This window comes from Anabrus simplex, chromosome 8, assembly GCF_040414725.1.
Source record: "Anabrus simplex isolate iqAnaSimp1 chromosome 8, ASM4041472v1, whole genome shotgun sequence".
Lineage (NCBI taxonomy): Eukaryota > Metazoa > Arthropoda > Insecta > Orthoptera > Tettigoniidae > Anabrus > Anabrus simplex.
Window position 1 is genome coordinate 211,697,619 of NC_090272.1, and position 24,063 is coordinate 211,721,681.

The window sequence follows — 24,063 nt, forward strand, 5'->3', positions numbered from 1 at the left end:
AACTTGATGGATGAAGCTGTAAATGAGGCCACAGCACTAGTTGCAAATAGAGGATTGTGGCGGTGTGTGTGTGTGTGTGTGCGTGTGCATGTGTGTGTGTGTGTGTGTGTGTGTGTGTGTGTGTGTGTGTGTGTGTGTGTGTGTGTGTGTGTGTGTGTGTGTGTGTGTGATATTTATCCATAAATATATGATCTAATTGCCATTCACCTTTAGTGTAATCGGAATGTTTCCATGTTTTGAGTTTTTGTGGGTTTCTCTTACAATTTTGTAGATTTTGATATTAGCCCATGATTCCTGCAAAGATCAATGAGTTTTTGACCATTTTTGTTTGTATTTTTATGAGCAGGCCTAGTTGGGCATTAAAATTCCCAATTAATATTTTAACATGGTTTTTAGAAATTTTATTTACGATATCCTCGAGTAATAGATTTCTGTCTCTACAGGGTCTTTTAAAGAGTTATTCTTATCATTGGTAGGAGCATGGTCATTAGTTATGGTATAAATTTTATTAGCTGTCTTTATCATAAGTGTAGAGATCCTTGAGGAGTGAGATTTAAACTTTTGTATAGAGTTTATTATTTTAAGGCTAACCAAAAAGCCTGTTCCAAACTGGGGAATATTTTTTGTCACTCTCTTTTCTGGTATACCTTTGTAGAGTCTGTACCCTTGAGATTCCAGTACATCCTGATCAATGTTTCTAATTTCCTGTAATCCCATAATGAGAATCTTGTGCTGGCCCATTATGTCAGTTATCACTTTTAATTTGCCAATTTGTAGAAGGGAATTTACATTGTGTGTTGCAAAATATGACATATGGTTTGGTTTAAACTTTGACTTAGGTTCAGTTGTCTTGTATGTATGTGGGTATTTCAATGCCTCTGACTGCACTGGATTTTCAAGGTGACAGCCCACTGTATCCGAGTACTGCCTTCTCTGACCATTTGGTTCAGATGGAATATTCCTTTGAAGACTTTCCATAGTTGATTGTCGAAGTATCACCTGTGGTGGGACTAGGACCCGAGTTACAACTCTGGATGTGATCCAGTGAGGTGATAATGATTTATGAGTTGGTGATTAATTAAGTTGTGAGAAACTTACAACTAAGGTATTGGGCCTTAGAAGTTTCCCCAAGATGTTCTTTGGCTGTCATTTTACAGCACTGAGCCAACCTTCCTCCTTTCCCCAGGCTTGGGACCGGACTGGGCTACTCAATCCATCCAACAAGTACTGCAGGTAGAATTCTCTACTCTTATTTATTTTACTACGTTTAATTTGTGCCAGTTTGCTTAATGTTTATTACAACATTTTATCTTTATGTAAAAACGTTTTTCATGTTTGACTAACACTATTTACTTGTAAATAAATAGATATATAATATTTGTTAAATAAATCTGAAGCCACTCTGTTGGCTTTACAAGAAAATTCACAGACTGACTCTGCCAGCCGTAGACAAGCCAGTGCTCCGCTAAAACGGATGGAGGATTTCAACTTTTTATTTGATTTGTTTTTACTCAGAGGAGTTCTAACACAATGTGACTCATTGTTACGAAAGACCCTACAACCTAGCAGTTTGACCTATGAAGTTGAAAAATCAGTGAACAACAGGACACTTGATGTTTTACATCTTTTAGAACTGAAGAATTTTTTAGTCAATATTGTTCAATCAGTGCACTGAGGTAACAGAGAAATGTGGATTTAGTGCAACAGAGTTGCCAAGAAAAGGCAACAATTTGTGAAAATTGGCAGTGGGAATAAAGATCTATTTGAGACAGTGCAACGGTTACTAAAAAGCTACAATGCTGATTCCCATTATTGACATGCTTAAGCAAGAGAGAAAGAGAGAGAGAGAGAGAGAGAGAGAGAGAGACCAGGCTTCAAAAAAATTAACTTTGATGTCCTAACCATTTAACTGAAGCTCTAAATGGAAGAGAAGTAGACGTGGCCAGAGTAAAATATTTCGTAAATTTTATGCATTGGACAAAAAAACTCTTTCTGTATGAGTGTAGTGTTTTGTTTTACAATATGAAAGAATAAAAATGAAATATATCTAAGAAAGAGCTGCACTTTTTTGTAGATAAGTATTGGAAAAGTGCGACAGTCCCATTTTTGAAATTTTCCATATGATTTTTACAGTTCCAATGAATTAAGCAACCTGTGATATGCACTTTTCATGCCTGCGGCATTTAAAAACATAATGCAGGAACACGATTTCCCAGGAGAGGTTATCCACTTTGGATTTTGGTTATCAAAAGAAGTACTGATGTTGCCTTTAAAAAAGTAATGAATTACTTTAATTCAAATCAAAAGATACAACTTCTTTTTGTTTAAAAATACAATTTGATCAGACTCTGTAAAATGCAGATTTTTTTTTCATGTTGCCTGCTTGATTATTCACTTTACAGATAAAAACAGGCCAAGTAACAAATACATTTACTACTAATACTACCCCCAGGATTAGAAAATATGTTGAACCTACACTTGAGGGGGAACAACATGGATTTAGACCTCATAGATCAACTATAGACCTAATTTTTGCCACCAGAATGCTCTATGAGAAGTATTGGGAGAAATGTAAAACACTTATAACTGCTTTTCTGGACATCGAGAAAATATATGACCATGTACCACGCAGGCATATATGGGAATGTTTGAGACATAAGAAAGTGCCTGATGACATCATAGCACGAGTACAACGATTATATGATGAAACCAAGTGTTGTGTCCAGGTCCAGGATGGAAGGTCAAGTTGGTTTGGAACGAAGAGTGGAGTCCAGCAAGGTTGTCTTTCACCACTTCTCTTCATAATCATAATGGATGAAGTTTTAAAAGCGGTTAAGAGAAAGGATCCAATAACTAATGCCCTGGTTTTTGCTGATGATGTAATGGTATGGGGTGAGACAGAAGCGGAAGTACAAACTAGACAAGATCTATGGCATGAAGCTTTTACAACCTTAGGTCTCAAAATCAGCAAAACAAAGACAGTTGGCTTGGTGTTGTGTAGAAACTCTCCAACTGTTCATCTAAGAATTGGAGATCAGGAGATGGATATTGTAGACAACTTCCAGTATTTAGGTAGTGTTCTGTCATCAGACAATACCATACATCAAGAGATTAGTAACAGAATACAGAAAGCTTCCAAATTCTATCACGCTGTACGTCAAATACTTTGGGATGAAACATTTCCGTTAGTTTCCAAGATCAGCTTGTACGAAATATATCTAGTACCTATATTGACGTGTGGCTTGGAAGCAGCAACACTTACTGGACTAACAAAGAGTCGTCTTCAGGCAGCAGAAATAAAGTTCCTCTGTTCTTGTCTAAAAAAAACAAAAATGGATAAAATAAGGAATGTGGATATCCGACAACAGCTTGGATTGGAAAGAAGCTTGCTGGAGATTCTAGAAGTGAAGAGATTGCAATGGTATGGTCACATGAAAAGAATGAACCCTCACAGGACTCCTCGAACATACTTTGACCACAATGTTCCTGGGAAGAGACCAAGACCTCGTGATGTTTGGGAAAAACAGATAATGAAGGACCTTGAAATTAGAGATGTGAACTGGTGTCGCATATATGAGGAGCTTCTGTGGATGGATAGAACAAACTGGAGGAGGCTCATACACAATAGCACCCAGCTTGCTGGAGCGGAGAAATGATGATGATGATGATGATGATGATGATGATGACTAATACTACCCCTCCCCCCCCCTCTATAATCACTGCACCCAAAACCAAATGCTCAAATTACGCCCATGCATATAACGAAGGGGGAGGCAGGTCTCTTGGATAGTAACGCCGTCTCTCAGGCCGGGAGATTTTTTACGATGTAGGAGATGCTCAGAGAAGTTGAGGAGACTGACAGCCATGGCCTATACTAGGAACTGTCCCAGCATTCGCCTTAGCGCAGGAGAATGGAAAACCACGGAAAATAATTCTCAGGAGAGTCGACGTTTGGGGCCAGCCGTGAGGACCATCCCTTTCACGTCTCTCGAATGCAGAGGCGTAAAGCCATGGTAGAACCGTGGCCACCCCTCCTCTGCTCGGTTGGCCGGTCGGAGAGCAGAGCTATTGGACCAGAGACCAACCATGGCCACTTGTGGGCCAAGACCCGCTCTGCATCCACCAACCCAAACACATTTCAATAGGTCTACTTTTTAATTATGTCTGAATCTTCTTTGCTTTACAGAGGTTTGGTTATTAAATTAAAGTTACTAACATAGAATATTAAGGAAAGATAGATAATATTAGTAATAGTTTTGTGGTCGCAAATTGCTCTCAAAAGGGGCCTACGGACCCCCCACCTCCCCCCACTGTAATCACTACCACCCGAAACAAAATGCTCAAATTATGCCCATGCATATAACAAAGCACGTAAGAAATTAAATTAAAAATCGGGGTGGTGTTCTCATCATCATCTAGCAACAAGTAGGTAATGAAATGGAAGAAATTGATCTCTACAGCACGAACGTTGATTTGGAAAAGTATTACTGTGCGCTCTCCCTCTCACTAACGAAAAAAGTCCTGCAGGTGCACGTGCTAATGCATTGTACGTTCTAAGTTTTTTAATGTGTGACAAATATATTTTAATAAAGTGCATGCATGCCTTTACTGGCAGGACCTAGTGTTTACAGTGCACTATGTCTTCTGGTATAGGATAGAGCAATTTTGTTACTTTCATAGATCTGTCTCTGTCTTATCCTTCGCTTTGACTATATGAAAGTGACTGAGGTATGAGTGATGCTAGTAATGCCAATCCTTATGCAGCCAGTCCCTGCTATGAATGGTGTGAAAATGTTGCTCATAGGGTCGGTTGGTGTATGCATTTCAGTGGGCTTGGGAGACTGATATGTAATAGCAACTTCTGGCTCAGTGAGGAAAGCAACGGGAAACTACCTCGCTCCTCATTTCCCTAGTACGCCTCTTCAGTGATGCCTAGGCCATCTATGACAGCTGATGGCAGAGCTGTTGAGGATCCCACCAGTGTTAGCGCTGACGGACTGAACATACATACAAAGTGCATAAGAGTGTGTAAGGTGGGGGAGTCACATTTGTTGACTTTCAAGGCATTTCTGAGGTCAATTGACTGCATGTCTACGTACACACATACCCTACTCTTCTGTAAAGTTCTTACCATTTTATTGTGCTTAATTTGCTTTATTTTTCTTGTTTGTAAATGTATAACTGCGTTATCTTTATTAACACAATATATCCATATTTAATAATTCAATTACTTGTGCAAGTAATTGGGATTCATTTTCATTGATTATCCGAAGGGCGCAAATTGTTCACAACTCTATGTAGCACTCGAAAATATATATTTTTACACAAGCTTTATCCCTTCTGACATTTTACACTTATATTTGCTATTCTTTCCATAACGCTCAGTTCGCACGATCGTAACTTTTTAAGTATTATGCTCTCTTTGACTTATTTACTGATCTTACGATCCGGGAGGTCGTTCTTTACTCTAATAGAACGCAGTTCGGCACATTCTGTGACATCTGGCGGTAACAAACGTTACTACCGTACATGACGTCACGTCGCGAATCGTCGTAACGTGGCGGATCAGTGATAAATAGGAGTGGCTGTCAGTTTAGTTAATTTAATGACTTCTGTGATATCTTTTTCGTAAGGACTATAAATTTAGTTCAAGGAAATATTTTTTTAACGCCAGGATGTCGTCTTCTGGAGATTTTGGCAATCCTTTGAGGAAATTCAAATTGGTTTTCCTAGGTGAACAAAGTGGTAAGTCCATTGACAAATTGACCTATTTCTTCTGCTGCAACAACTATTTTTTCTTTCAAAGCGTGCAAGATTGTTCTGTCCGAAATGAAATACCTTACTTCCCAATTAGTTTGCATTTTCTGGTGCTTTATCCAAAATGCTGATGCAAATAGTGTATATTCTAGGATGACGTCTTCCGTGGTAGGTCGTAGATCAATGTAGTGGGAGTTCGCAGTGGCGTAATTTCATTCATTTGTATAGATATGAATAATATGCTTAATGCTGAATTGTATGCTCTCTGATATACGTTTTGTCGTAACATTGAATACTTTTCACTTAAATTGACTCATCTCTTACCGGTAAGTGATATGTCAACGTGACATATGAATATTATTTTTCTCACCATTGTAACCTGTGTAATTCTAGTAGATCTGTTAGATGAAGGCGCATTAGGTTATTGCTGACGATTTAATACATTAATCTGGAAACAGGTTATTTCACTGTTTTGTGTAAGTTAAATCGTATTTTAGTGATTGCTTTTTATGTCAGGTTATGTTCAAATCATAATTAATCTTTTGCAGTCTGTGTTGTAAACTGGAGATTTTTACCAATTTATAAAATAGAGGTACCTTGAGCTTTGTTACTTGGTAGATTAAGTTTGGAATACCAGTATTACTTTAAAGCAGTAGCACTGTCATTGTGACTGCATTAGTAATGAAATGATAGTCCTTGTCATTCTGAACTAAGTTTATCATACCTACCTACCTACCTACCTACCTACCTACCTACCATCTATCTTTCCTTCTTGAGTATTATTATTATTATTATTATTATTATTATTATTATTATTATTTGTAATTTATTTTTGAGTGATTGTCTTACTGTATCCAGTACCCTGGATAACTTAAATGTAGAGGTAAGAGCAACAAAGCATAATGTTTCAAATCTTTCAGAAGATTTGTAACAATTTTTTTCCTATCAGATGATTAAGTCTACTCCATGGTAGAACAGGGAAACATGGCATTCTGTTTATATGAGTATAGTTGCTGATAGCATAAATTAGCAAGCAGAGTGCACCCTGCCGTGACAACTTGGAGACCGCTTATACACAATACAGTTGCTAGTATTCTGTAATGTTTGGTGAAAATGGATTCAAGGAATGATCGTTCAAAATTGTGCTGCTGTATTTTCAAATACACATGTTCAAGATGTCACTTAACACTATTGATAAGTTAAACAGACAATAAAATGAGTGGGCAAGAGAGTAGTTTAAAAAAAGGAATAAATGTGGAGGGTCAGCTCTCCTGCTAAGAGATGGCCCTAGAGAACTTCTGAACATGGTGAATGCCAAGAACAAGAGAGAGAACATGTTGATTTGGGATTCAATAATACTGGGGGAGAAACTCGAGATTACAATAAATTTGCCGCAAGTTGTAAGTTTCATCTTCCTTTAATTTCAGTTTTTACACTTGGAACAAAGAGGTAATGCTCTGACACAGCATGATTCCAATGCCCTCATTCTACTGAACAGAGTGGATTTGCACGGGTAGAGTGCGGCTGCATGTGGAAATTTTGACGGTGGGTGTCGGTTAGTATAGTTACTTTGCCTCATGTCACTAGTGACTGTATCAGCTACTATCCACTCTACTGTACTGACTGTTCTTGTTGTTTTTTGTTCGTAGTTCCTCTGCTCTATTCTACCAGTACTCTCCTCATTTCCCTTGTAACTATCCCCAGTTGAGTAATAGCCTTTATCCCATGTTTACTTAGGCAAAAGCAGATACAATGCTGTTGTAAGTTTACCCGATCTTTGATCCTAGTAGTTAGTTTCACACAATGCCACAGAATCTACAAAAATACAAGTTAGCAGATTGTTCTTACACACACTCATACTTGACAGTATATGGAGTTTCTCACTAAAGATGACACACAAGACTCATCGTTGACTACTCTGCTATCCAGCGGGGATTAGTGTATTGTATCCAACTCCTGGACAGTGGATGCCACTTTGAAGAGCTTTTTATGATGGTTTCGGGAATTGCATATTTGGGGGGGTGTATTAATTTATTACCACTGACCTGTTAATTTCTCATGAATGACAGATTATTAGTCTGTTAACAGAACATATGTGCCAAGCATTCAAATTTGTGAAGTTTTGCTCAGCATAAGCAGGGTTAGACAGTCACTTATGTAAAGTTTCAAGTTCTTTCTCCTTTAGTCGAGACGAGTAGCTCCAGGCAAGTGACAGTCAATTGCTGCATGTCGCCTCATTGGCACCCATCCTCCTAGAATTTTATCATGCAGGAACTAGACTAGAAGGTAGCAAAATACATTCATAATTTCACGTGGTAATGTCAATTATCCCTTTCCCAAATCATGCGGTGCTGCTCTAAAATGTATTTTTGTCGTGTCATCCCGCAGCATTCTGAATGTACCAGTCCTTGAATTTTTCAGTGCAAAAGTAGGACCAAAACTTGCTGTGTAGAGTTTTGATGTCTGTGCCTCTGAAAGGAAGATAAGTGATTTAAAGTGTTACACATGTGTGTAATGTTGATAAATGACCAGCTAGAAACAGATTAAATGAAACATCTGAATAATCCCTTTCATTAAAAGTACTCCACTTACATTAAAATTGGTCAGCAGTATAATTTGTCGTCATTATTTGGTATTCACTCCCCAAAGAATAAGCCATTTTAAATATTTTGCTTTTATCAAATAGGCCCAATAGGAAAACTTGCTCAATAAACACCTAACCAGCAAAATTATTCTGGTAACTTTCCAGAATATGTATGGCAGAAAGTTTTTTTTTTTTCTGTTTTCCAGACCTTGTACCCATACCAAAAATGTATTTTCATTTTAAATCGACGAAGTTTTCAGGTGGGAAATAAGCTAATATTTTTTAAAAGAACAAATGAAAATGTATGTTTGCCAAGCATATCCTTCCTGGATTCACAGAGTAAGCCAGTAGGTCTAGTTATTTTCTCTTGCTGTCGGCAGCCCTGAAGATGGTTTTCCGTGGTTTCCCATTTTGACACCAGACAAATGCTGGGGCTGTACCTTAAGGCCACGGCCGCTTCCTTCCAACTCCTAGGCCTTTCCAATCCCATCATCGCCGTAAGACCCATCTGTGTCGGTGCGACGTAAAGCCCCTAGCCAAAAAAAAAAATTCTCTTGGCAAGAAATGCTTTGAACTGTGTTGAGTGCTATTTTTTAAAAGAATAATTAGGCCTAATAATAATTGTAACAACAATAACTCCTCTTAGAATATCAGATGGTCCATGCTAATAAATTAATGTATTTTTCTGTATATTACTTTAATTTTTCTGAGTGAATGTTGTGAGAGATAATATTGTTTGAGCATTTTAAGGTTTTTTCAAAAGGAATCTTTCCTGGTTCTGTAACTATCAATTATGTATTTTGCATGTTCTTCTTGCTTCTATAATATCTCTTCCTACTTTATCTGTTTTCTATTCTTTTCCATAACATTTTACTATCATTTTATCATCATACTGAATCTTTTTCTGCATTGTCAGGAAATGAACTATCTAAAATTCCTTCATTCCACTTTAACATAGGTTACCTATTCTGTTCATATTAGTCCACTGTTTATTATCCTTTCTCTTTCTCTTGCAGTCCTTACGTCATGTTCTAATTTCACTTCTGTGTAATCACCTCTAAGTATTTCCTTAAATATGTTTATAAGATTTGTTGGTTCTTAGCATTCTACCTTATCCGTCAGCAATATTCTCCCTAGGACCTTTTTTAATGGGCACACCATCCTGCCGTTTTTACAGACCGCCCGACTAACATAACCTAGATATATGCTAGTTACATACTGTTAATACATATTTGAGTCATTGGGTGCTCCAAATTAAGACGTAAATACTGTAAAACTGTTTATTTAAATGATAAATCTTCATCATTGTCAGCATAACTGTATAAATTACATGGGAGTTTAAAGGTTTAGTTTGACTGTCGCGTAGTGTCGTGCGCAAGCAATGTATAGATTTGTGTGGAATCTCATGTGCACTCTATTTCACATGACATTACAAACCCGTATGGCACTGCACAGCAAGTTACCGGTACATGATTATGAAAGAGCAGTAGAACACTTCTCCAAGTGCCATATCCGGTCCCCCAGACATTGGCGATCACCCTGGAGAAAGGCACCCCTTTGTTATCTAAATTGAAGAGTTGTTCGGTGTTGTTGATGCAAGTCCAGTATTTGATATAATTCATATATTATTGTTAATGCCCTGAGGGGAATAAATTGAAATTTTATGATATTCATTTTTTACATATTCCCTGCCCAGCTATTCATTTCTGCCACCTGGCTGACTAAAATTTCTGGGGAGATCACTGATCAGATACTAAGATCTCTTTTCCTAATTTTTTGTCCTTTCTCTGAATTCATATGTGCATTTCTCAACCTTTTTGGGGAGGAACTGCTACACACATCCCATATTCCTTTCTTCAGCTTTATTGTCAAAATGATTTACATACTATCCCGTTTCCGTATACTCGTGTATATCCTTCCTTTAGATCATTCCTACTCAATTTCTAGCTTTTGGTCCGCTGTTAACAGTTCATATCCTTTAATAGCTCTTTCTGTTGAGGAGTGGTAGAGTGTCAGTCTCAAAATTCCAAGACCACACGTTCTAACCCGACAGAGGTAGTCAGATTTTTGCAGGGCAGAAAAACGTCCATTCGACACTAAATATCGTTCGCTTTTGGCATGTAAAAGCTCTCTGGTGACCCATTTGCTGTTTATCTGAATAAATTGATTAAAATTTCCGGCGTAGATCACCCAACAGGGATCCGTTTTTCTACCATCTAGTAGAGCATTGTTAAACAGAACTTTGGAAGCGACATGCTTAGATGATGTCAAATTAAAATGCCTGTGCATGGTAGCTGAGGCCATATGGCTAATGTTTCCTCTACCCTTCCTCTTGATCTCACTTAGTCGTAGAATGACTATATCTTCATTTAGACCAGTTATTTGGTCGTATCCATCAATGTGAAGGTGCTACTTGATACATCTAAAGGCTAGAAGGGACGTAGAAAAGAAACTGGCATCAAGGCTCTTATTGCCAGGGATATGAAGAAGCATAGGCTTCTTTGGTATTCACATTGTGATAACCCGGAAGTACTTCGGCTTCAAATTGAAAGGAGAAGGCAAAGGAAATGTTGGGGGATTGACGTGGGAAGATGTCCATGAAACAAAAATATATGAAGATAGGAAGAAGTTGTGTATACCGGGAAACTGGAGTTGGAGAATGATTATGATAATGACTACGAAGATTTGGTACATCATAACTGGTTAGACTAACCAATATAATAATGCTCCTCAGGACCTGCTCACCTGGTGAGTTAAACTGAGCACTGTCCCTGCATTGCAGGAGGCCATAGCCCTTAGGGGATTCACACGGCTAATTTATTTATTTCCAAACCGAACCCCATGGCAATACAGCCATTGAAGGGCCTTGGCCTACCAAGCGACCACTGCTCAGCCTGAAGGCCTGCAGATTACAAGGTGTCATATGGTCAGCACGACACATCCTCTCGGCCGTTATTCTTGGCTTTCTGGACTGCGGCCGCTATCTCACTGTCAGATAGCTCCTCAATTCGAATCACGTAGGCTGAGTGGACTTCGTACCAGCCCTCAGGTCCAGGTAAAAATCCCTGGCCTGGCCGGGAATTGAACCCAGAGCCTCCGGGTAAGAGGTAGGCACGCTACCCCTACACCACGGCGCCGGCACCTATTTGATATAACTGATCATGGAAGGGAAATGTGGATGTGAAGAGAGATAATTTTCCTGGATGCAGAACTTCTGATGATGGTTCCAAGACATGGGAAACACACAATATTATAACTTACTCCATGATGAAGCAGACCTGGCCAACAGCTGGAACCTGCAGATGATGATGATGATGATGATGATGATGATGATGATGATGATGATGGTTGCCAACCATCTACGAGGAGACTTCACCAGAACAAGTACAGTGAGGTTCAATACTGGCCACTTACTTTACAGAATCCAGACAACTGCTTGTAGCCAATGAGGGATGTCCTAGCATTTTCTGAGGCTTTCAATTTGTGTTCATTTCATTTTGTCCATATATTGAGAAACGTTATTAAGAACAGGTTTGTCCAATCCGGCCGGCTGTTCTACCGGACAGATTTGCTTCATTCTTTTCTATGTTCTCCAGAATTGCCTGTTGGTGAATCATCAGGCATTGATAGGTCTCTAAGTTCAGTCATCTTTGAGGAATCCCAAAATCAAATCACTAAATGACTGTACTTACGGGTTGCACGCAGTTAAGGAGAAATATATTTACGTAAAGATATCGGTGAAGCTAAACAATTAAAAATAAGAGGTGTCTATAGACAAACCTGCAGTTTCAACCAAACTTGGTACACATATCTGCACAAAAATACTGTGGGAGTAAGACACTCCTAGCACCCCTAGGAAAGGGGAGAGGGGCTGACAAGTAGAAATAATAAAAAATAGCCTATATTAGTGTTGAATCCGTAGTTTTTGACTCGTTGAGATTAATAGTGGCACTCCGGATGCCGTTTAAGTCTCCATTGGCATTAGGCGTGAAAAGGGGATGATAAAGAAAATGTCACAAATGACCCAGATTATGGATGTGTGTGTATGTTTCAGCATAGCTCTCAACCAGACTTGGTACACAAATGACTTGCTGTCTGGAGAAAAATACTGTGGGGTAAGACATCCCTACCACTGCTACGGTTAGAGGTTGGGAGAGAGTGATATGAAAAATAAAGTTTAAAACAACCAATATTAGTATCGAATCCATACTTTTCGGGGTCGCTGAGATGAATTGTGACACACTGTATGCTGTAAAGTCCAAGTTTAACTTCCATCAGCATGGGGGTCAGAAGAGTTAAAAGTCTAAAATGACTGAGATTAGTGTTAAATCCACAGTTCTTGGGTTCACTAGGATAATTGGTAACAGTCCCAATGACGGTTGGAATCGTGTACATCATATCTACAGCGCGACACATAAATACATACCATATAATTACTTATTTTTATTATTTGTCTGAAAGGATCTTCTACTTACCAGACAGTAAATGCTACATCAAGGACAAACTTCCACAAAACAAAATAATCTAAAACTGACACTTTAAATTAAACACAGAGCAATAAGTGCAAATAGTTTGTAAAATATCAATCAACGTCGCAAAGAAATCTACAAAAATTCACTTGACACATAATTGGCAGGTAATATAAATCCTAAAATTAAACATTCAAAAATGTACCCGGGGAACGGATGGAGCGATTTCATATCAAGACACGTAATTTGGCCTATTTATAAGGAATGCTGTGGAGCAGCACGGGTCTTCTAGTTTTATATTAGTGGGATTGCCCCTACTATCAGGTTTTTATTAGACCTCTCCGAACATTAGATGGTTGCCCTTTTTAACTGCTTCTAATCGGAAAAGGCTCTGCTTGATAGGCTTCAGTATAGTTTCCTTGACTGCAGGAGTCTACCCAAGATCGTTGCACCTCAAGGAAGTTGAATTATTTGCTATTGCTGGCTGCTGTGCACACAGAATAGAGTTGTATGGTCTCCTGTGCCTCTATAAGAAATTTGGCCTTTCTGGCTCTTTTTTTTTTTTTTTTTTTTTTTCCTCTTTTTTAAATTGTTTGGGTTTGGGAATTCAAAGGAATCACTCTACTCATGTTACCTTACCAGCATTTTCCTAGAGATGAAGTGGGGAAACCACTGAATGTTCAAGGATGAAATTATGAATTCCTTCCCTTCTCATTTTTCACCTATCACAGTGCAACCTGTTCCAGTTTCAGATTTGTGTTAGAAACACAAATGAAAACCAAGTGAGAAGTTACAAAAAGCTAAATACTTGGCTGTTGCAATTGCTTGAAGCGAGAAGGGGAAAATGGAAAAGCATTGTAGAAAAGAGAGAAATTCTTGAGGATCTATCAAGTCAAGATTGTTAGTAATCTTCATAATGAATCATCTGTTACTGATCGAGCGACTTAGCTGTGCGGTTTGGGATACACAGATGTGAGCTTGCGTTTGGGAGATAGTGGGTTCGAACCCCACTGAAGATGGTTTTCCATGGTTTCCCGTTTTCACATCAGGCAAACGCTGGGGCTGTACCTTAATTAAGGCCATGGTTCCTTCTTCCAACTCCTAGCCCTTTTCCTACCCCATTTTCGCCATAAGACTTATCTGTGTCATTGTGACGTGAAGCAAAGTGTAAAAGAAATCAGTTGTTGAAATCAAATGGAGTATGTCAAATTTGAGTACTTTACAATAAAAAGAACTAATCACCTCCATTAGTAAGTAAATTTGTGTTCTCATCCTGTGATAGCAGCTCTTTTCAGGCACACCCTGAATGGAGGTGAACCTATTTAACCACATATCAGGCCTCTGACAATCTTAAGTATCTGGCAGTACCAGGAATAAAGCAATATTTAATATTTCTGACTTACTGGTTTCAACAGGGGCTGCCTGGCCGAGGCGGTAAAGGCGTGCTTGGTTCACCCAGAAGGACATGAGTTCGAGTCCCTGTCAGGGAGTCATAAAATTGAAGAAACTATATTTCCCCTTCTGGAGGTGCACGTACCATGAGGTTCACTCAGCCTACACCAAAAATGAGTACCAGGTTATTTCCTGGGGGCAAAGTCGGCTGAGTGTAGAGCTAACCACTCTACTCCATCAAGTGCCGAGGTTACGGATAGTGGAAGCCTACCTTCCATCCCTCCAAGGACCTTCATGGCCTGTATGGAGATGACTTTGCTACTGGTTTCAACAATTAATAATTGCTGCACGGATTACAAAAACCTTAAAGGAAAAGTGGGCCAAAGGGTACTGTAGGACATACCCCATCGGTATGGAATTTATAGCCAGCCACAAAATACTAGATTTGGCCTCTCCCAGCAGTTTAGTATCTATCCTCTCTCTCTCTCTCACTCTCTTTCTTTCAAGTGAACTAACTTTAGTCATTGTGTATGCCTCATTCAACCAGAACAGTAGCTGGGACCTGGAAAAATGGACAAATTCTGCGAGACTGAGACGTTGCCCTCTGACTGGACCCCAGGCTCTGTCCACTCCGTTTACAGAAAGAGATTTATAAGTCGTGAGCAACTACCGAGGGATCTCTCCTCCCAGTAAGGTACAAGGTCTTGTTTAACAAGGACAGAGTATCAACTGGACAGTCAGCTGAGGGAATACCAGGGAGGCTTCAGAAAGCGCCGATCCTATGCTGAGCAAATCCTCAACCTCAAATCAATTGCTAGCCTACTCTAAGATTAGTAACTGTGAGGTGGTAGTCACCTTTGTTGATTTAAAAAAAAATATATATATATTTTTACAATTGGCTTTACGTCATACCAACACAGATAGGTCTTATGGAAATGGTGGGAGAGGAAAGGCCTAGGAGTGGGAAGGAAGCGGCCATAGCCTTAAGTTACAGCCCCAGCATTTGCCTGGTGTGAAAATGGGAAACCACGGGAAAACCATCTTCAGGGCTGCTGACAGTGGAGTTCGAACTCGCTATCTCCCGGATGCAAGCTCACAGCTGCACGGCCCTAACCGCACGGCCAACTCGCCCGGTATTTGTTGATTTTAGGGAGGCCTACGACTCCATGGACAGACAAAACCTTGGTAAAACTTTTGAGCTATGACTAGACAACAAAAGAAAAAGCTAAACACTCATTTTACAAACCCTGACTGTCACAAACTCCAAGGTTAAATTCAGAGGTGAGATCTTGGGTAACCTTAAGAGATAAAAAACAGTGACAGACTTCCCCTGCTCCTCTTAAACTTGAAAAAGTTGTGAGAATAGCACAAGGAACTGGTCAGCTTGGATGTCCAGAGTGTGGTCAACCTGAGTCACAAGAGGGGGCAGCTGGCAGTAGATTGTTCGGCCTTTGCTGGTGACGTGGCGCTGATCATTGAGTCTCTGGAAATAGTTGCAATCCAGGTCAGTTGTTTCAGAAGACATGTGGCCAAAGTGAGACTCCAAGCATCACTGTAGAAAACTAAGTACTTAACCAACATCAAAGAGGTTCATAAGGAGATGTCACCAGAACATAGTAAAATCAAGCGAATGGAGCGACTGGATTGAACCCAACTTCTCTAGGAAAGCAGGCCTCACCACTAGAGTTAACTAGCTGGAATTGGGCTATCAACAGACTCAAAACACACACAACAAGCGTGCAATTTGAAGCTGAAAAACTATGCTACAGTTATCCACCTAGAAGCCCTGTATACCTTGGAGCATCTATCACTAAACGGAAAGGCTTTATTGAAAAACTAGAAAACAGAGAGAGAGAATTCTGAAGATCTTAAGCCCGGTACTGGAAGATGGGGAAGACCAGAGACATCAAAATTCAGAACTCTACTCCCAGACAGAGTGTCTGTTTCCAGGCAGACTGACCAACCATCCATTCACCTTCTGGTGAATCACAAAAGTCCGTACTACCTGGCTGATGGTGACTGTGAAGAACATAAAAGAAATGGGGTTGATAGCCTTACAAAACAGACAGGGTATGAGAGAGATCCTGGGGAAAGTCCATAGTTTTCAGCAAAACTTCTGAAGAAGATACCGGGAGAAAATGTGACAATATTGGGTAAAGATCAAAGCTCAGCTTTCAAAAGAATTGCCTCACATTGTCTTATATGAAAGAGATATCTAACCAGCCCATCTATACATGGAAGAGTTACATCTCCATTTTCAAGATACCTCATTTCTTTCATACTACTGGGTACAAAGAAAACTTTCCTAGCATGCTACTCCTTTACAGTCTATATTGAGACTGCATATTTTCTAGAGAAAATGGTTGGGCCACTGGTTAATAAAGTCTAGCATTTAATGACCCCATATAAATTTCACTGTTACATTCTTTTTACTACTAGCTATTAGTTATATACATTGAAAAGGGGTGTAAATTTGACCTCCCTTTTTTTAATGTCCCAAAATCATAATCATGTAGCAAAGTAGTAGTGATATTTCTAGGGTAATTTTTTGTACCTTGCAGAGAACCATGGCTGGTTTCATTTCAACACCTGATAATTAACTATAGACTCGGGAATAAAATTCAATGAGAAACAGAAAAATCACAAGTTTTACTTATTTCGTTTTGCTAATGGATTATGTCGGGTGTTTCTATGGTAACGATGAATCAGGCCCTCAGGAATGGTGAAGGAAACTTGTAAAAATATGAGATAAGTAACCCCAGTCTGGAAACGCTTCAAAGCATGTGGGTTGAACATGAAGTCTCAGCTCACTTTTCATATGCTGCTCTTGAGCACCTTAATCACATGTTCCCAGAATAGTGAATAGGAAGATGAGAGCCTATTGTGTGGCCAGCTCAACTGATCTGAACTTATTTTATTTCTTCTTGTGGGGTCATGTGATGAATCTTGTATGTGAGACTCTTGTAGAGACGGAAACGGAAGAAAAACTCCTTGCATGAATCCTCGCTGTCTGTGACTTTATTAGAATGACGCCAGACTTGTTCAGCCAGATACTCCGGAACTTATCTGTGGCATCAACCTGCATTGAAACTGCGGGACGCCAGTTTGAACAGCTGTTGTGAATGTCATTATACCATGTATTTGTAGTGCAGATAAATAAAGGTCTTATATCTCCACACAAAGATTCGTAAAGTTTTTTAATCCCATGTTTGCAGACATTCCAAAACAAATTTGACGTATAAGGTGAGACAGGTCTTTTCTATACTGGTGTTGCCTATCTCAGAATGATACATGTTCCCTTGCCCAGCATCGCTGAAAGTCTGTACCATCACATAAACTCTCCGCAACACTTGATTGTGCTGAGTATCGGACCCTGTAGAAAAATGTAATGACAAAAATATTTTACATTCATAATAAAGAGTTTGGAATGTACTGATTGTACACAATGGGTTCATAAATAAAGTACACTAATACTGTGCTGCTCTGTATAGTTGATTATGAGTATATTACTCCCTAATAGCTTTCACAGATCAGTTGTATTAAACTATAATTTTCAGGCTTTCATAGTCAGAGATACCTGGCACGCTCAAATGTCATGTGGTACTGCAGTTGTACAAGCAGCCCCTGGCAGAGGCCCTAGCAGAAATGGCTGCCATCAATCTGACTGTACCGAGCTCGATAGCTCCAGTCGCTTGAGTGCAGCCAGTATCCAGTAATCGGGAGATAGTGGGTTCGAACCCCACTGTCGGCAGTCCTGAAGATGGTTTTCCGTGGTTTCCCATTTTCACACCAGGAAAATGCTGGGACTATCTTAATTAAGGCCACGGACGCTTCCTTCCCACTCCTAGCACTTTCCTATCCCATCGTCGCCATACGACCTGTCTGTGTCGGTGCGACATAAAGCAGCTTGCAAAATGCATTCTGACTGTAGTGAGAATGAAACCCTTGGTCACGTGCTTGGCCTCCTTAAAATATTTCTCTGTTCAGTTTAAACTTTGTAAGTGGTGATTATGATGTTTTGACTCATGTTCAGAGGGATCAGATGCACTTAAACTGTGTAATATCTCTGTGGTATGAGCAGTCCCTGGAGTATGTTCCAGCATTAACTGCTGCCATCATTCTGACTGTAGGAAGAATGAAACCAAACTCTTGATCATGTGCTGGACTTCTTAAAGGAGAACTACTTAAAACCATCATACAGTCCCAAACTCTGGCATCTGCCCTGCAAGATCTCAAATATATGAGAAAGTACACTGCCTTTCTGGCAATAGATGTACTAGAAGAGCTTCGGTGATACTTGATCCAATGATCAACTTTGAAAGTAAGGTATACAAAATATGTTCTGTAAAAATTTTACCTAAAATTGTGGCAGAAATATGGGTTTTTAAATGTGGATTGTTATCACATTGCTGGTGTTGAGCTAAGAGAGATGGGTGGTTAATACACAGTTCAAAAAAATTAGGGGAACATGTTTTTTAACGTCTGGTATGTGAACGTTAATATGGTAGACGGGGTTCCAATGGTCGTACAGCATACCTTAAGACCTTAGCTACTCAGGGTATGTCAAATCGAAGTTATACTCCATCTGTAGGCGTAGCCATGCATTAAAATGTCAGGTGACCCCTCAAAACAAAGTGAATAGCGGTGCGTCCGTGTCTCGTTGTGAGGTACACAGACTACTGCGGTCATTTGAGCACGTTGTATGTAAATCAGCACATCCTATCTTAACATCTATCTATAACATCTTAACGAGGTTCAAGTTGCTCGGGCCGTCACTTTGATCCAGGACTTCGGACTTCTCGTCTTGTTGCTGTGGATCTCAATCTCTCTTCGTCAGTTATTCAAAGCTTGTGGAATCGCTGCATTGAAACAGGCCAGTTCACAAGGAGGGTTGGACAAGGCAGTGGACGCATGACAACCCCACAGGACATCAGCGCCCATATGACAGTTTGTTGGGGGGGGGGGGGGAGGGGCAGACCTGGGGGTACGTAGTATTTTTAATATTTTGAAAGATAAATGCCGACTTGTATTCTGTGGTAGAACAACCCACGGTGTTCTTTGCCTGTTGGTGGGGAACGGTACTACCGCTTCAACTTAATACTGACTTTTAAATCATTTTCTTGAAAGGAAAACACCTGACTAGACTAGACTTTTACCTTTCCCTGAGAGCTAGGGGGGGGGGCGAGGCCCCACCTTGCCCCCGGGTATGGGCGCCCTTCCGCAGGATGACCGATATCTGACCATCTGTGCGTTGGCGCGTCGTTCAGCAATTGCAACAAGACCTCAGGAGGGTCACTGGAGTCACGGTGTCTGATCAGACAGTAAGGAACACGTTAAGAGAAGTGTCCTTACGACCCAGACGTTCTGTTTGAGTGCCCCGTTTAACGCAACAACATCGCGCAGCTCGCCTTCTGTTTGCCTGTACCCACGTCAACTGGCAACATCACCATTGAGAACTGTGTTGTTCACAGACGAGTCCAGATTTCCCCTGACACAGCGTGATGGACATCAACGTGTATGCAAACGCCGTGGTGAGCAGTACATGCCAAATGTTGTCCAGGAAAGCGACCGATTCGGGCAATGTTCAGTGATGATGTGGGGTGGCATCAGTATTGATGGCCGTAGGGATCTTGTCGTCGTCCGTGGTAATTTTACCGCTGCGGGGTACATCGAGCAGATACTGCTACAGCATGTGTTGGTTGCTGCATACGGTGTTGGCCCTGAATTCGTACTCACGCACGACAATGCCAGGGCTCATGTAGCTGTCTTGTGAGAACTGGACATTCAAGAGATGGAATGGCCAGCAGTGAGTCCCGACCTTAATCCCATCGAGCATGTGTGGGATATGCTTGACAGAAGTGTTCGTGGGCGTCCTGTTCCACCACAGACTCTCCAAGACCTCGAACAGGCTCTCATTGAAGAATGGGACCTGATCCCGCAACGTGACCTCCGTCGACTTTTACGGAGCATGCCACATAGGTGCCAAGCTGTGATAAATGCTCGTGGAGGACATACACCATACTGAAGCTCCTCCAACTGTGATAAATATCCACCCTGGAGGACTGTTATCACTTTGTTTTTTACCCCTATTTTGACATTTCCGTTTGTGTTCTGAAAATGAACGCTAATGTTAAAAGATGAGCAAAGTTTGATAGTCTTTGAACAGTTATGAACCTGTACGTCTTGGTGCCCTTAAAGAAATTTACGCATTGAGTAATAATAAGGAGCTTAGTCGATGCAAAGGAGGGATAACTTTTTTAAAATTGTATTAATCTCCATACATTCTGATTAATCCTTTCACTCTGCAAGCGTCCATAATCCCTGTATATGCTTTTAGCATTGTGGTCTCATCTGCCTACTTCACTCCTCTTACTGTTGCCCTCCACAAATGAGTCTATTACTCAGCTAGCTAACTTCCTTTCCCTTTTCCTACTGCAAATGACCCTGTCACTGAATGTGGCTGATGCATGGAGTTTCATCCAACATGTTCCTTGGCAACTTAACTCTTATTTCTTAGCCTTGCCACGGCACATATTGATCTTTCTCAGTAACTTCTATGCTTGAAATATACATATCCTAAATACTTGAAATGAACCACATGCTCCGGGTTGTTTTTGCCACCTAGTATTCTATCTACTTAGGGGATACTATTTTATTTCTTCCAGATACTAATTTTTGATTAAATTTCGTTAATGTACACATAGACTTAAATAGTAAATGTGCACTGGTTCGTTGAATAATGTAGAACAAAGAACTAATATTGTATATTCTGTAATACTTTAATCTAGTAGTCTCTTAATTCTCCTCTTTCTATACGTTAAACAGGTATACACATACGTATATTGTGTATGTATATTTGTTGAGTCCTCACTCCGGAGGCTGGTTGGATCCTCAACAGCTCCTCAATCAGCTGCCTAGGCGTCACTGAAGAGGTTCTCTAGGGAAATGAGCAGTGAGGAAGTGTTGCTAAATCAGTTTAACAAGATCGCTCATTTAGTTAGTGTATGACTTAGTTCTGGGAGTGTCCGAGGACATGTTCGGCTCGCCAGGAGCAGGTCTTTTGATTTGACTGCCGTAGGCGACCTGCACGTCGTGATGAGGATGAAATGATGATGAAGACGACGACACATACACCCAGGCGCCGTGCCGGCGGAATTAACCAACGATGTTTAAAATTCTCGATGGTGTCGGACAATATGGGCACGACGCCTGAACGACAGTGGCCACCAGGCGGTACCAAGCTCACTGAAATGTACACACCGACACTTCCACACCATTCATAGCAGGAACTAGCTGTGTGTGTGGCATTATTGGCATTACTCATTTCTAAAGGATGGATTTTTTCGCATTAATTTGTTCGATTTCGAGAAAGATAAATTTTTCGCGTTAATTTGCAAAATAGCTCTTGACTTATCGCTTGAATTTCTAAAATTGTCTAACATTATCCATTAAAAGTCTCGTTCATGCGATTTATGAATTATTTAGGTGAAAGATATATAAAAAGAAACAATGTTGATATAATATAGTCCTAATCAAGGTTATATAACAAATTACCCTTTCACCCTACAAGGCCATACAAGTAAGGGATTCCCTACAATATTAAAATGAACAGGTACTTCTGTCGAATTGAGAAATCCTTATTCTGTCTTCCATTTCTCTTCACACGCGTGATATTGGAAATCAATTCCAAGCTCGTTATTTTCCATGAATTTTGCTGCAAGTTAGTAAATAATGTGTAATATGTAAATTTCGCTTTCGGCTGGTCTCATTGTTTAAAATCGCCATTTTCTTAACTAGAATCATATGATTCGTTAAGATCTCTCAGAATCGCTACAAATTAGTTTTGGTCGCGTTTATCGTTAATCAGTCACTACTCGTAGAGGAAGAAGACGATATCAGTTATTAGACAGCATTAGAAAAAGAAAGGAAGATTATGCGGAAGTTAAGAAAAGGGCACAAGATCGAGAGATATGGAGGTCACAGCCATGATTGGACCTGCCGGATGGCATAATAACCTATGATGATGATGATGATGATGATGATGATGATGATTTGTCGTTAATATGAAAAAATCTTGCCTCTGCTTATAGGCCTACCAGTCACTTTCATATTGTCGAAGCCGTGTGTGCCACTGTGACTGAAAAATGAAAGAACTTGAATTAGCCCATACCAAGAGACAGTCTTACTATCTGTGTCGGTGCGACGTAAAGCCCCTAGCAAAAAAAAAAAAAAAAAAAAAAAAAAAAAGTCCGCCGGCAAGCCGGTCGGGATCCGCCACCTGGGACGTGCCACGTGGGAGTATCATCTATCCCCCTGCTACGCCAGCGTAGCAGGTTCGTAGCCTGACAGTTCTGCGGGTGTGAGAAACAATTGTTATGAGCGCTAGCCCAGGACGTTGCCAGAGTAAGCCTGGTGGGGTGTACATTACGGAGTTGTAACAAGGGTACTCCGTACAATAAACGTACATGTAACTGGAGCCTGTCATCGATAGGAGTGCACAGCCCTGAGTTAGCAATATGGGGAAGTACAAGCCGAGTGAGGGGACTTAGGGAAATAAAATACCTCTCGCGAACCAAACACACAACCCCGTGTGGGTGGGGGACGCAGGCGAAGAATTCACCCACGCTATCCTCTGCCTATCCTAAGGGGCGACCAAGCGATGATGAAATTAGAACCATGAAACTACTTGTGATTAGTACCACCACGCGGGGAACATCATGGGTCGCTTTTACTTGCGCGTAGTACCACTATGTTGGGTACCAAATAGGTTTGTGATTAGTAGCACACAGAAGCACCGTGCGGTCGGCTTTTGCAGTACCTGTGATTAGTACCACCACCATATGGGCAGGACCCTGGGATGATAGCTACCATCGTTTCTGCCTTGCCTATGATTAGTACCCACTATATGAGGAACACCACGGGATAGTGCAGGTCCCTGCGGTTAGTACTCTTATGTGATGAACACCATAGGTTTGCGTTGCCTGTAAATGGCGCCGAATGTGAGAAAAACCATAGGTCTATATTATATGTCGAATTTCATAACCTGTGAGTAGTACCATAATGTGTAGAATACCGCGAGTCTCTGCTACTTTTGATTAGTACCGCAACATGACAAATACCATGGTTCTATTTTCCTGGCGATAAGTACCGTCATGGGGGGCCGATAACTTGGATTTTTAACCCCCTTTAGAGTGCAAGCATCATCGATTCAGTGTTATGCTATAGCAGCAGTCCCTTGGTCATTAATCTAATGGTTTTACGTCAGTTTCTCTGAATGTAAGCCATTGTGGGTCGCATCCACTTATTGTTTTAAATTCATATCCATCCATTCATTCTTCGTCCTCGCGTTTTGAATTCTGGTCAGTGGAGAATTTTGGACTTTTAATTTGTCATTCCATTTCGTCTCATTTCGTACCATTAGGGGCCGATGACCTCGATGTTAGGCCCCTTTAAACAACAACAAGCATCATCGTCAGAACTGTCAGGCAACTTGGTTTAAAGGTTTTATATTCCTGTCTGTAGTCTACTTTTTAGTATTAACCGGATACTTGGATTTTATGCCCTCAACAATGCAAAAAAGAAAAATAGATAAAACTGCGAAGGGTCATAGAAAGCCAGGAAGGGAGTACGTCATGGCAAGCCGCTCACAGCAGCATGTCCACTTACGGGCCTCAGAATCTCAGGAACAACTTGAGGGGTACAAAAACTAAATGTAACCTTGCGCATGTTAAAGGAATGCCCCGTCAACGGCTGGTACAACCAATACTTACAAAATAAAAGTGTGTCTACTTTCTAGTAAGTGTCTAATTCATATTGTATTTGTTTGAAGATCATAACGCGCACTGATTTTTTTCTACAACA

At 40.4% G+C, this 24,063-nt stretch overlaps 1 protein-coding gene across 4 annotated transcripts in view; it reads left to right on the forward strand.

Moving 5' to 3' along the window:
- Positions 1–5,526: 5,526 nt before the first annotated feature.
- Positions 5,527–24,063, forward strand: part of LOC136878990 (ras-related protein Rab6) — a 159,718-nt gene continuing 141,181 nt past the window's right edge. For all 4 annotated transcript variants that reach the window (XM_067152655.2, XM_067152657.2, XM_067152656.2 and 1 more), the window contains exon 1: positions 5,527–5,745. In XM_067152655.2, the coding sequence (XP_067008756.1) occupies positions 5,676–5,745 (70 nt within the window). In that variant the 5' untranslated portion in view covers positions 5,527–5,675. The remainder of the gene's footprint in view (positions 5,746–24,063) is intronic.